Source organism: Saccopteryx bilineata, chromosome 2 (assembly GCF_036850765.1).
Source record: "Saccopteryx bilineata isolate mSacBil1 chromosome 2, mSacBil1_pri_phased_curated, whole genome shotgun sequence".
Classification (NCBI taxonomy): Eukaryota; Metazoa; Chordata; class Mammalia; order Chiroptera; family Emballonuridae; genus Saccopteryx; species Saccopteryx bilineata.
The window spans coordinates 5,943,231-5,957,203 of record NC_089491.1 but is presented as its reverse complement, the minus strand read 5'-3'; the positions used below and the strand labels follow the sequence as shown (position 1 = coordinate 5,957,203).

The following is a 13,973-nucleotide window of genomic DNA, read 5'->3' as shown; positions in this document are numbered from 1 at the left end:
TCCCCCTAACCACCCCCACCCCAGCCCAGCTCAGCCCAGCCCTGGGCAGCCGCTAACCTACTCTCTGTCTGTATAGACCTGTCTCTTCTGTACATTTCTGATAAACGGAATCACGCAGTACGTGGCCTTTCGTGACGGGCTTTGTCCACTTAGCATCATGTTTCCAAGGTTTATTCATGTTGGAGCGTGGGTCAGTTCCCTTTTAATTTTTTTTTTAAATTCTTTTTTCCATTCTTTTTTATGGCTCAATATTGCCTTTTGTGGACATGTCCCATTTTCTTGACCCGTGTGTCAGCTGAGGGACATCAGGGTTGTTTCCGCCCTCGGCTGTGATGACTGGCGTGCGGTGGACATCCGTGCGTAGTGTGCGGGCGTGTGCCTTCCTCGGCCGGATACCTGGGCGTGGGGTTGCTCTGGGCCCAATGTTCTCTTGGTTCCAGCTCTTGTCAAATGCTGTTTCCTCCCTGAAACACCCACCAGGGACTCCCCTGCCCACCTCTGCCTTCACCTGGCTGATTTGTGCTCACCCTGGACTCTCAGCCGAGACTCACCTCCTCCAGGAGACCTGCCTGATTGCTCCTGGCCCCGTCAGGGGCTTCACAGGCGCGGCCACTCAGGACCGTGTGTGGCCCGCTGCAGTCTCTGATGCGTAGTGAATTCCTTGGGGACTTGAGGATGGGCACTGGTTTATGCATCTTCGATTCCCAAGCTCACAGCTGGACATGTAGTCGTTGCTCAATTTGGTGCAGAAGGGCTGGCTGGACAATGATCTGGGCGAGGACGGAGCAGCCTGGGCTGGCGCGGTTAGAGAGGGCTTTGGGGCAGAGGTGCAGCTGGGGAGCGTGAAGGGGGGGTTTTATAGGCTGGGGGTGGGTGTGCAGCCTCAGCTGAGGCCCAGGGAGCCCCCAGCTGACCTGCGTCGGGGTCAGTGAGTGGCTGACTCACCTTGACCAGAAGCCATGATTGGTTGGAGGGGGTGCAGTGGAGCCGGAGGGTGGGGTGGGGAGATGGGAGGTGAACTGGCCTGAGAAGGGACAGAAAGAGGACCGAGTCCCAGACACTAAAGGGAGAGGGGCCCCTTGGGAAGCAATGCCCCAGGGGATGGAAACAGGAAGGGCTGTCAGGAACAGAACACAGACCTGGCTGAGGGAGATCATGGTGTAGATGGGAAGAGGCCCTGCCTGTCTGGGCCTCAGTTTCCCTCTGAATGCAAGAAGGGGGTGAATGATTCAAGGGTTCCTGGGGTTTTTCCAGCTCGGTGAGCATGGGGGATGGACAGCTTCTCGGGGAGTCACATGGCTTCTGTGTCTGGGCCCGGAGGCAGTCCGGGGTGGTGGGTCTGTACAGGTGACAGCCTGGCCTACCCTCTGTCCCACAGAGAGCAGCGTGGCACACGGGGTGGTCTCCCGGGGCGGCCGCCTCCAGATGAGTCGCCTGCAGCCGGCCCAGGCTGGCACCTACACGTGTGTGGCCGAGAACGCCCAGGCCGAGGCCCGCAAGGACTTCATGGTGGCCGTGCTGGGTACGTTTTCCCCCTGTACCCTTCCCTGCGTCCCCCACCATGCCAGCCCCTACACTGGTCCCTACGCCAGACCCTGCGCCAGACCCTGCCCCAGCCCCAGCCCCTGCCCCTGCCCCTGCCTCTGCCCAAGCCCCTGCCCCTGCCCCTGCCCCGGGCCTCACCATAGCCCCTGCCACAGTGGCCCCCCAGATCCGGAGCTCGGGTACCACGCAGGAGCACAGCGTCCTGGAGGGGCAGGAGGTGCGGCTGGACTGCGAGGTTGATGGGCAGCCACCGCCCGAAGTGGCCTGGCTGAAGGACGGTGGCCCGCTGGGCCAGGGCGTGGGCCCCCACCTCCGGTAAGGCCTGGCCTGTGCCTCCCCAGCCCGGGCGGCAGGGCCGACTGACCCTCACATACCTGCTCTTGGCTCTCCCTCCCTGCGCCAGGTTCTACCTGGATGGCAGCTCCCTGGTGCTGAAGGGCCTCATGGCCTCGGACTCGGGCGCCTACACCTGTGTGGCCCACAACACGGCCGGGGAGGACGCCAGGCTACACACGGTGAACGTGCTGGGTGAGCAGTGAGGGGCGAGGGAGGTGGGTGGCCCCACCGTCCCAGGAGAGCAGCGGCCCAGCCACCGCGGGCCTCCTTGGGCATCTGGAGGGCAATGCAGGGCTCGGGAGACCTGGTTCAAGCTTCAGCCAGGCCACATGTGACCTCTCTGGGCCTCTGGGCCATCCTCAGACTGGAGGCACCCCACTGTGGCCCAGGGCTGCAGCGGGAGAACCAGGGATAAAGGAGAATAAAAAGGGAGCCACACAGGGCAGGGCTGGGGGGACACTGTGTCCCCCAGGCAGTGGCCTTCACTTCTTTCCAGGGTAGATGTGGGCAAAGGTCTAGGCCAGGGGTCCCCAAACTTTTTACACAGGGGGCCAGTTCACTGTCTCTCAGACTGTTGGAGGGCCGGACTATAAAAAAAGCTATGAACAAATCCCTATGCACACTGCACATATCTTATTTTAAAGTAAAAAATCAAAATGGGAACAAATACAATATTTAAAATAAAGAACAAGTAAATTTAAATCAACAAACTGACCAGTATTTCAATGGGAACTATGCTCCTCTCACTGACCACCAAGGAAAGAGGCACCCCTTCTGGAAGTGCGGCGGGGGCCGGACAAATGGCCTCAGGGGGCCGCATGCGGCCTGCGGCAGTAGTTTGGGGACCCATGTTCTAGGCATTGGCACCGCCTCCCGAAACCTTCTGGGGAGAAGACCCCTCCCCTTCCGAAGCCCCTCCCGAGACCCCCTCACGGCTCCTTTTTTCTCTCTTCTCAACCCCAGTGCCTCCCACCATCAAGCAGGGGACTGAGGACACAGGGCCCCTGGTGCGCAGGGCTGGGGAGCTGGTGACTCTGGCCTGCCCTGTCAGGGGCTCCCCGCCCATCCACATGAGCTGGCTCAAGGACGGCCTGCCCCTTCCTCTCTCCCAGCGCACCCACCTCTACGGCTCTGGCCGCGTCCTCAGGTGAGGGAGCAGTCCCTGGCCCACCGGCCTGCTGGCCCGCAGACCACAGGCCCCGGACACTCCTGGCAGCGTGGACTTGTTAACCTAAAAATAAAAGGCAAAGGCAACAAGCACGTATGGAGTTAAATAAGACTAGCTATTCGGGGACGCACTGATTCAGGCAGAATCCCGGACAGCGTTCTGATTAGGGGACAGAGGCGATGGGCGTTTATGAGGAAGGGAAGGGAAATAGTTACATTCATAGAAGGAAGGCATTTCTATTGGCACCGATAACGTAATACAGGGATGTCCGTTCTAAACAATGCTTTCCCTTTTCGGTCCAGAGTAGTCCCTGCTCTCTTGTTATCTCTGCAGACGGTTCTTTAGGATGCAGCGTTGCCCCTAGGCCCAGCCCGAAGGTTATTTTGCCTGTTTTAACATTCCAAAGACTTGGGGCATAAGATGTGAAAGGCAGCTCCTCTGGCACAGCAGCTCTGGCTCCGTTTCAAAGTGGCTCCGCTTATGTTATTGTTTACGGCTTAAAAACACATCTGAATGGTTTTTAGAATAAAAATAATATAAACATAGAACAGTTTTATGATGGGTAAAATGAGAAGACCCTACCCCCAAATGAAACTCCCAAGGATGAAAGGGGCCTCTTCCCTGAGGACCTATGGGGGAAGCACAGATCCAGGGGATGACATGTGGTTGTACCTGCCTCAGTGTGACCCGGGGTAGAGGAAATCAGGGAAGCCTTCCTGGAAGAAGGTACATGGGCAAAGTCTTCCTGCATTCAGCAGCACTTGTTCACTGTTCCAGCCATCATTCCGGGCACTGAGATAGAGCAGTGAGCGAGATAAGGACTTGAAGCTGCACCTGCAGCTTCCGGGAGGGAGGGGGGTGGGAAATAAACAGATACAAAAATGAGACCTCCCAAAGGATATGTGCTCTGAAAAATGATGTAAGGGGAGGGGCTGGGAGGGGGCAGTGGAGGGTGCTTTTTCAGGGCAGTCCATGATGGGCAGTCAGATAACGTGACGCTTGAGCAGAGAGCAAAGGAAGCGAGGGGGCACGGGGAGGCTTCCGTGGGGAAGAGCATCGGGCAGCGGGAGCAGCAGGTTCCAAGGCCCAGAGGTGTGCACGTGCCTGTGCGTTCAAGGAACAGAGTGGCGAGGAGAGGGGTGTGTGTGTGAGGGAGGGCGGTCAGGTGACCCAGGACCTTGTCGTCTTTGGAAAGACGTGTGTTTTCCTAAGGACAGGGAACCCCAAGAGGCATCATGATGTGCCTTACATTTTTTTTGGTGTTATGGTGCTGGTAAAATGCACATAATATCAAAGTTACCATTTTCATTATTCTGAGTATGTAATTAAGTGTACAGTTTTAACTGTTGTTAAGTACAGAGTAGCATTAAGGACACTCACACTGTTGTGTAACCATCACCTCCACCCACCTCAACTTTTTCATCTCCCCAAATTGAAACTCTGTCCCCATGAAACTCTAACTCCCATCCCCTCCCCCCAGCCCCTGGCGCCCACAGTCCTCTCTGTCTCTATGGATGTGACCGCTCTGGGGACCTCATATGAGTGGAGTCACACAGGATTTGTCCGTCTGTGACTGGTCTACTTCACTCAGCGTAAGGCCATCCAGGTTCATCCATGTGGCCGCAGGTGTTACGGTTTCCTTCCTTCTCAAGGCTAATATTCCATCGTGTGACTGGACCACATCTCGCTTATCCGTTACCTGTTGACGGACACTTAGACCGCTGCCACCTTTGGCTGATGTGAACGGTGCTGCAGTGAACACTGGCGTACAGATATCTGCCCGAGTCTTCGCCTTCGACTCTTTCGAGTCATGACTTAGGCTTTCAAACAGTTCCCTGGCTGCCGTGTGGACAACAGACTGTGGGGCCAGGGGCCGAGCAGGGAGGGCAGTCAGAGGCTATGGCAGCCGTCCTGGTGAGGCAGCCGGGCGTTTGTTACTCCGCTCAGTTCAGGAGATAAGACGTTTGGGGACTGTTGGCCAACAGGTGGTGTTGGGAGCCAGGACTGGCTGCAGGCGAGGGTTAGGGCAGCGTAAAAGGGTCACTGGGACGTGGACAAGAGCAGCCCAGGAGGGGTGGTTAGAGTGAAAGGGGGTTCAGGAGAAAGTGGGGGAACAGGCAGTGGAGACGACTCCAGTGAGTCCTGTGGACGGGAGGACTTGTCGAGAGGGAAGGGGGTGGGGCAAGCAGACTGGCCTTGGACGGGACAGGGAGCTTCGGAAGCGGGAGTGGGATGGGTCAGAGAAGGCGCCTGGGCCGGGCTGGGCTGGGCCGGGAGTCTGGGTCTGTACTCTGGGTCTGTACTCTGAAGCTGTTAGGGAGCCGGGAACGGGGTGTCAGCAGAGGCTGGACTTGTTCAAGTTTGCGTTTGAGAGCTGCCCATTCGGCTGGCAAGCCTTTGGGAGAGGATGGAAAAGGGGGGGACCTTTCCCACTGAGCCCGCCTCCTTCTCTCTTTCCTCTCTCTCCCTTTTCTCGGGGGGGGGGGGTTTCAGGATTTCCCAGGTGCAGTGGGCAGATTCCGGCCTCTTCACCTGTGTGGCTGCAAGCCCGGCTGGCGTGGCCGACAGAAACTTCACCTTGCAGGTGCACGGTACGGATCGGGGGCGGGGAATAAGCCTGTCATGGGGCCTTCGGGTCTGAGAATTAAGGCCCTTGTGAGCAAACCCAGCAACTCAGTCTGACGTGCTCATCTCACAAGTAGTCACTGGGCACTGTGGTGTGCCAGGGCCTTGCCAGGCACTGGGGTACAGCAGTGGGCTGAGGTGGCCCCTGCCACCAGGAGATTGTGCGGGACACAGCTCTGTAAAGAGATAATCACAATTCCAGGTGACTACTGCTACCAGGGGAAGGACGGGGTGCTGTGGGAGCACGGAGAGGACACTTCACCTGGCCTCGGGGGTTCAGGGCAGGCTTCCCGGAGGAGGTGCAGTCTAAGTCGAGGATGAGATAGAAAGGAACAAGGCCCAGGAGTGAGGGCCTGGTGTGGAATGAAATGACTCGTGCCCACTCTTCTGCCCTGCACAGTGCCCCCTGTCCTGGAGCCGGCGGAGTTCCAGAACGATGTGGCGGTGGTCCCTGGCTCCCTGGTGGTCCTTCCCTGTGAAGCCCAGGGCAACCCTCTGCCCCTAGTTTCGTGGATGAAGGATGGGAAGCCCTTGTTGCCCCAGAGCCTTGAGCAGGGGCCCGGCCTGCGGCTGGAGACAGTGGGAGCTGGGGACTCAGGGACCTACTCCTGTGTGGCCGTGAGCGAGGCCGGGGAAGCGAGGAGGCATTTCCAGCTGACGGTGATGGGTGGGTCATCAGCCCCCAGCACTAGCTGCCCTGGGACAGGGAGGGGAGGGGCTTTGGAGGTGATGGAGAGGCGGGGACGGAGGTGAAAGTGGCCCAGAGACCTGGGGCTCGGGGAACAGGCAGCTGGGATGTTTCATTCTCCTGGAGCTGTGCCCCTCAGTCTTGTCCCCAAACCGTGTAAAGCAGGGGCAAGAGCCACTGAAGTCTGGTGGGAGCGGAGCCCTGAGTCCCAAGCACAGGATTTTCAAGTGTTGTTATGTATTAGAAAAATTGGTGTCCATTGTGCCTTCTTCTCCAGGGAAATAATTGTCCGAGGCACATGGGCCATGATTTCTTTTGTTCTGGGTGGACCCTCCCACCCGTGGACCCTCGCACCCAGCCCCCGCCTGCCTGTTCGTGGCTCTGTCTGCCTTCAGCATCTGCATGGAGGGGAGGGGTGAACCCCGGCTCCCACTGCTCTGAGCACGGCCTCCACAGCTGACCCAGGGTTGCTGTTTTGTAGATCCCCCCCATATTGAGGACTCGGGCCAGGCTGCAGAACTGTCACTGACCCCTGGTACCCCCCTGGAGCTTCGCTGTGATGCCCGGGGCACCCCCTCACCCAACATCACCTGGCATAAGGACGGGCAGGCCCTGAGCCGCCGGGAGAACAGCAAAGGGGCTGGGCAGCTGCTCCGGGTGGAGGCTGTGCAGGTGGGGCTGTTATACCTGCTGTGGGATGAGTCTGGGGGCAGGGAGGGAGGGGAGGGGCCCAGCAGCAGCAGCAGCAGCAGCAGCATCTGGCAAGGTTTGGCCACGCCCCTTCTTTGTGTGGGGTAAGGATGTGAAGATGACCCACCCGGGCCATGTCCTCAGGAGCTCCTAGCCAGGTCAGAGCCAAGGCTGATGCAGAAACCATCTAATCAGAGGAGGGCTGGTGCAGTCACAGAGACCTTCCTGGAGGAGGCAGGCTTTGCCCTAGCCCTAAAGCAAGGGTGAGATAGAGAAGAAACAGCCCCGTGAGGGGAATAAGTTGGTTGGAAAAGTGGGATGGCAGACCCAGCAGGGTTATTAGTTGTGAAGGAAGAAAACCAGGTCAGGAGGTGGGCAGGCTGAGGCCAGAGGCAGCCGCTCACCCTGCTCCATCCCCAGGTGGGCGATGATGGGCTGTACACTTGCCTGGCCCGGAACCCTGCTGGTGAAGTCGAGAAGAGCTTCCGGGTCAGGGTTCAAGGTAGGGCTGCCGGAGGATGGGCAAGAGAGGGAGGCAGGATGGGACCTGCAGGGATGGGCCCATCACTCATGCCCTCTCTGTGCCCCCAGTCCCTCCAAACATTGTTGGGCCCCGAGGCCCCCGCTCTGTGGTTGGCCTGGCCCCAGGACAGCTGGTGCTGGAGTGCTCTGTGGAAGCGGACCCAGCTCCCGAGATCGAGTGGCACCGAGATGGCATCCTGCTGCAGGTGGGTGCCAGGCTGGGGACCCAGGGACATTGGCCAGACTGGCCCCAGGTGCTGAGGGCCTGCGCTGCGCCAGCACTTTGCAGACCTGCCCTCCTGGCGTGGTCTGCCCCTGTGAGCGCGGTCATCCCGTATTGTGGATGGGGACCCGGAGGCAAGGCGAGGTCTGCAGGCAGGGCTTCCGGTGTGCGCCCATGTCCCTCCCACTGCACCTCTGAGCTACACTAGTGGCGGTGTGACCGGAGCCAGTTGCTGAGGCTCTCCGTGCTCACCCCTGAAATGGGAAGTTTGCTGCTGTCGACCTGAGGGTTGTAGATGTCCTGTTGGGCGTTCCAGCTCCTGCTGTGAGTGTCAGCCCCCTCTGCACCCTCCCTGGTGGGCAGAGCTCCGGGGGCAGGGTGCTGCCTTCCTCCTGCAGGAGTCTATTCCCCAGGAGGGTCCTCAGCAGGGCATCAGGTTGGGGTGGCAGGCCTGCCCGCACCTGGGCAGGGGCCACTGTCTGGCCCCCCTGCTCCCTGGGTCCTCCTTGGCTGGTGCCGGGGGCCTGGCCCGGCCCGGCCCAGCCCTGATGAGGGTCTCTCCACCCCGGGGGGCTCCACAGGTAGATGCCCACACCCAGTTCCCCGAGCGGGGCAGGTTCCTCCGGCTGCAGGCCCTGAGCACGGCCGACAGCGGCGACTACAGCTGCACAGCCCGCAACGCCGCGGGCAGCACCAGTGTGGCCTTCCGCGTGGAGATCCACAGTGAGCGGGCCCACCCTGCCCGGCTTGCCTGCCCTGCCCACCCCCTCAGAGCTACGGGCCCCTAGAACCTGCCCCCTCTGTGCCCCTCCTCCAGCGGTGCCTACCATCCAGCCGGGACCACCCGCAGTGAATGCCTCCGTGAACCAGACGGTCCTGCTGCCCTGCCAGGCAGATGGGGCCCCCCCACCCCTCGTGAGCTGGCGCAAGGACGGGGCCCCCCTGGATCCTGGGAGCCCCAGGTGAGCGCAGGAAGCGGGGTGTCTCAGGTACCTCTTTGCAGGTTATAAGCAGAAACCCACCTGGGCAGTTGAGCAGAAGGTAGCTGTCATCAGGACACGGGTCTTCTCAGAACACAGGGATGGGCGTGCCTATTTGTTAAGGGCATCGAGAACGCCTGGTGGCTGGCTGGCTGGCTGTCTGGTTTGACTCTTTTATTTATTTTTTTTTTTTTGTATTTTTCTGAAGCTGGAAACAGGGAGAGACAGTCAGACAGACTCCCGCATGCGCCCGACCCGGATCCACCCGGCACGCCCACCAGGGGGCGACGCTCTGCCCACCAGGGGGCGATGCTCTGCCCCTCTGGGGCGTAGCTCTGTTGCGACCAGAGCCACTCTAGCGCCTGAGGCAGAGGCCACAGAGCCATCCCGAGCGCCCGGGCCATCTTTGCTCCAATGGAGCCTCGCTGCGGGAGGGGAAGAGAGAGACAGAGAGGAAGGAGAGGGGGAGGGATGGAGAAGCAGATGGGCGCTTCTCCTGTGTGCCCTGGCCAGGAATTGAACCCGGGACTTCTGCACGCCAGGCCGACGCTCTACTACTGAGCCAACTGGCCAGGGCTTGGTTTGACTCTTGGTTGCTAATCTCTGTTTCTGTGTGTGTGGGCTTCATGCCTCTGTCTCTCAGACCGATTTTCTATACTTTCTTTGTCTGTGAACATGGCAGACATGGCCCCCCAGGTCCCTAAGTTTGAGTCCTCAGTTCACAAAATGTGCAGAGCTTGGAGAGCCATCTGGGAACCCCAGTTTTGAATTCCCAGGGCAGGGAATTCCATTGGCCCAGCCTGAGTGACACGTTCTTCCTCCGTCCAATTGGCAGTGGTTGGGGGGGGCGGGGTTACACAAAATAGACATGGTCCTTGGGAAGGGGCAATTCTCAGATCTAGGGGCCATTCTCGGAAGGGTGGGGGTACCCATGCCTGCTGACTCCTGGGGAGAGGCTGCACCCATATGGGAACACAGGAGGCCCGAAGCAGCCTCTCTTGCCCTTTCTGGTGCTGGGTTGGGGCCCATGGCTGTGGCCCCACGGACCTCGGCCACACAGATGCAGGACTCCTGAGTTAGCACCCTCTTGCTGGGAAAGCCAGGGCCCAGGGTCGCACTGGTGTGCCAGTCTCCATGGCAACCCCTCCTTCTGCTTCCAGGTTGCAGGTTCTGCCTGAGGGTTCCCTGAGGATCCAGCCAGTCCTTGCCCAGGACGCCGGCCACTACCTCTGCCTGGCATCCAACTCCGCGGGCTCTGATCGGCAAGGCCATGACCTCCGGGTCTTTGGTAGGTGGACGAGGGAAGGTGTGTTCCTTGCCTTCAGCATCCACCCCGTATCTGGGCCGGGCCCTGCTTAGTTTCTGGGGCAGTCTAGCTGTCAGAAACCAACCCCAAGGGTCTCCAGATGTTTTTTTTACCACAAAGCCCATTAGTAAAAGGATTTTAGCATCACACTCAAAAGATGCATATGTATTTTTATGTATATATTATGTGCACTCACTGAAACACCTTTATATTGAGTGAATGATAAAATATGCAAAAATATATACAGCACTTGAAAGGATGAGATTCAGAGTCACCGAACCAGGCGCTCTGATCTGGTGTCTTCACTCTCGTCCGTCACCTTGGTGGAGGCGGTGCTGCTGGGCCCTGGTCTCGGGTGGCTGGGGTGGGGAGGGGGGCTTGGCAGCCCTGCAGGCCTCACTCCAGGAGAGGTACTTAAGTGGATGCCCACCTCCAGGGTGAGCAAAGGCCCCCCGGGAGATCCCCAAGGGGGAGCTTCTCCTGCCTCCCTCCCCCCACTTGCTGGGGGGGGGCTGAGGTAGTGGGAGTACACCCCAGCCTCCCCCATCCTGCACTCCGTCTCCTGACCACTGCTGTCTTCCCAGAGCCTCCTGCCATCGCCCCCAGCTCCTCCAACCTGACCCTGACAGCCCACGCCCCCACCTCACTGCCCTGCGAGGCCAGTGGCTCTCCCAAGCCCCTCGTGGTCTGGTGGAAGGACGGACAGAAGCTGGACTTCCGCCCGCAGCAGGGCGCCTACCGGTACCGAGCGGTCCTTCTGGCCGTATCCTGAGTCGCTCGGGGTGGGGCAGGGCATGCCCATCTCACAGAGGGTGTGACCCAAGGCAGAAAGGAGGCTCAGCCGAGTCATCACCAGAACGCATGTCCTGGCCTTGGGGGGACACGGGGGTCTTCACACTGAGATGTCTGGCAGGTGGTGGGGGCATTTGAGACACAGCCAAACAGAAAACGTATGGCCTTTAAAGCCAGGACTGTCAGTGTTTAAAACCGTTTTTGGAAGCCCAAGTTCATGCTGGCGGAGCCTGGCCCAGAGCCGCTGCAGGAGCCTTGCTGTCTGCTTCTCCAGTGTGGCTGACCCTGGAGCGGTCACTGGGAGCATGAGGGAGACAGTTGACCAGTGAACGCACTGAGGACTTGCTGTGTTTGGGGCAGGTCATCATGGAGCCTGTGGCCACAGCAGTTTAGTAGACACAGCAGTCTGATGAGGGGGTGGGGGTGGCTACTGTCAGGGGCGTTATCACAGAGGGTGCGTGGAGGGAACATGCCTGGCTACAGAGAGACAGGCATGAAAATGAGAACCAGCCCCAAACTAGACTCCTGGGGGGTGGAAACTGCTGGAAAAAATTTCTAGAGTCGGCTGGGGGACAGATGCAGGAAAGAAGAATAGTTATGAGACAACCCCACCCCCAACCCCCTTCCAGATTCCCAGGGCAGGGAGGGCATGGCTGGCTGGTCTCAAGTCAGCCAGGCCCGTCACTTAGCAGTCAATGGCCTGTCTGTGTCTGTCCGTCTGTCCCTCCCAGGCTCCTGCCCTCAAACGCCCTGCTCCTCGCAGCCCCCAGCCCCCAGGACTCCGCCCAGTTTGAGTGCGTGGTGAGCAATGAGGTGGGCGAGGCCCGCAGGCTGTACCACGTGACCGTCCAGGGTGAGTTGGGGGTGGAGCCAGGGAGGAAGCCGGGATGGGGGCAGTGACCTACTCTCTTCATCAGCAGTGGCTTGAGCTGCTTGTCTCTCAGCCTTCCTGTGCTGCATAGGCCACCTCCTCCAGGAGGCCCTCTCTGATCCCGCCCTACCCACACTGACTAACCCTGACTCCAGCACAGTTCCTGGCCTGTGTGAGCTCACAGGAAAGACTGCTCCCAATTCAGGATGTTCTAAACCCAAATCTGACCTTGTCATCACTCTGGTTAAAATTCCTTCCTCTACGGTTCTCAATCATCGGAAAATACATATTTATTTATTATATGATACATTTTTAAATAAATATGTATTTCCGATGGCTTTAGGCGACCCCTGTGTTTTGGTCGTTCGACCCCCGCCGGGGTCGCGACCCACAGGTTGAGAACTGCTGCTCTACTGCCTCCTGTCCTCAGGACAGAATGCGAGGTGTCACCTGGGCCCACAGGGTCCCCCTGTAGGCTGGCTCCACTGACCACCCTGAACACCCAGGTTAAGCTCACTCCCTGGTCTGCCTTGCTTGGGGAACCAGTCTGATGTCTACCCTTTCTGTTCCTCACTGCTGGGCCTTCACACGTACCGTTCCCTCTGCCGTGAACACTTTTCCCTTCGCCCTTCACCCTTCACCCATCCGATACCTGCTTCTTCAAGTCTCAGGTTCAAGGCCACTTCCCCTGCTCCGAGCTGCCCCCACCTCGCAGCTCCCAGCGCCACCTGGCCAGTACCCCTATGGAAAGCAGTTCATAACTACCCCACGACCGGCAAAAAATATTTCCCAAGTGAGCCAATGTGACCTCTCTCTCTGCGGCGCCTCCCTCCCAGGCCTTTCGTTGCCGCTGTCACCGTGGGCCTTAGTCTCTGTCACGGTTTTCAAGCTGCCTGGCCCATGCCGGTGGGTTCCCCAGCAGCCTCAGCGGGGCCTCATGCCAGCTCTTATGTTTCAGTGCCCCCGACCATTGCCGACGACCAGACGGACTTCACCGCGACCAGGATGGCCCCTGTGGTCCTCACGTGCCACAGCACAGGCGTGCCAGCCCCGGTGGTGTCCTGGAGCAAGGCAGGCATCCCCTTGGGGGTGCGGGGGAGTGGCTATCGTGTCTGGCCTTCGGGTGAGTAGGGGAACCACAGGGCAGCTGCCGCTGAGGGGAGACGGGGCCGGGCGGAGGGTGTGAGAGGAGCCCACAGGGCCCGCGTTGTAGAGCAAGGCTCTGCCATCCCCTCGCTGTGTGACCTGGGAGAAACTCCTTGCCCTCTCTGGGCCTCAGTGTCCTTCTCTATGCACCGGGCTGTTGCCATCCTTCAGGGGTTCCCTGATGCTAGTTGGCAACTCAGTGCTGCTTCGCGGCTGAGTAAGAAAACTAATAGCTATATGGAAACTTTTGTGCAGCTAGCTTTATCTGGTTAGAAGGCTTGTCCTTGATGCTGAAATTATGCTTTTCTTCATATTTTGGTGTTGAAAGTTTCTTTTATGAAACTAAAGTGATGGTAAATGGTGACTTTTAAAATGTTTTTGTTTATCAAAGTAAAAGTTAGCACCTTTACGGGGATTCAAATTAAATTTATTTTGTTGGTTAGTTAGTGAAATCCTAAGTCTGAGAACCACTGGTCGGTTCTGTGGTTTCTGAACTCTTGCAAAGCAATAGAAACCTTCCTGCTGACAGGTGGTTATGAGGAGGCCCAACCTGTGAAGCAGCTGAGGTTCCCGGGACGGGGGTGAGAGCTCCAGGTGGTCTTCCCTCCCCTGGCCCACCCAGCAGGCCTTCAAGGCAGTTGAGAAACCACTTACTAGTGCAGGTGCAGCCTGTGGTCTTGAAAGGGTAAAGTGGTGTCTTTGAGAACTCAAAGGTTAAAAGGACAGAGAGGGCCGTAATCCAGGAGGCTTCCTGGAGGAGGCAGGTTTTGAGGCCTGGGGAAGTATGGGTGGGCTAAGAATTATCAGGCAGGACAGTGGCAGATCCTGGAACATCACAACCGGGAGAGTCTAGACACCATCCTGTCTGATTCCTCATTGCACACAGGGAAACTGAGGGCCCTGTGCTCCAGGCAGGGAGCAGAGGCAGGCCTAGAACACGGGTTCCCTACCGTGCTGCTGACAGGTGGGCGAGGAGGCAGGCTGAGCAGCCTGGGCCAGAGACACCACCCTGCGGGGGAGTGTAAGACAGGCTGGCCGCATCACTGAGGATGTCCGCCTCCAGGCCCCTCACCAGCCCCCC

General features: G+C 58.9%; 1 protein-coding gene across 2 annotated transcripts in view; it reads left to right on the top strand.

Annotated features, from left to right (window-relative positions):
• The window catches only part of HMCN2 (hemicentin 2), a 142,173-nt gene that overhangs the window by 105,834 nt on the left and 22,366 nt on the right, over positions 1-13,973 (top strand). For both annotated transcript variants that reach the window (XM_066255946.1, XM_066255945.1), the window contains exons 63-77: positions 1,379-1,522; positions 1,701-1,860; positions 1,949-2,073; positions 2,845-3,028; positions 5,543-5,640; positions 6,075-6,341; positions 6,844-7,034; positions 7,473-7,554; positions 7,644-7,780; positions 8,379-8,520; positions 8,615-8,759; positions 9,938-10,065; positions 10,668-10,824; positions 11,607-11,728; positions 12,705-12,869. In XM_066255946.1, the coding sequence (XP_066112043.1) occupies positions 1,379-1,522; positions 1,701-1,860; positions 1,949-2,073; positions 2,845-3,028; positions 5,543-5,640; positions 6,075-6,341; positions 6,844-7,034; positions 7,473-7,554; positions 7,644-7,780; positions 8,379-8,520; positions 8,615-8,759; positions 9,938-10,065; positions 10,668-10,824; positions 11,607-11,728; positions 12,705-12,869 (2,247 nt within the window). The remainder of the gene's footprint in view (positions 1-1,378; positions 1,523-1,700; positions 1,861-1,948; positions 2,074-2,844; positions 3,029-5,542; positions 5,641-6,074; positions 6,342-6,843; positions 7,035-7,472; positions 7,555-7,643; positions 7,781-8,378; positions 8,521-8,614; positions 8,760-9,937; positions 10,066-10,667; positions 10,825-11,606; positions 11,729-12,704; positions 12,870-13,973) is intronic.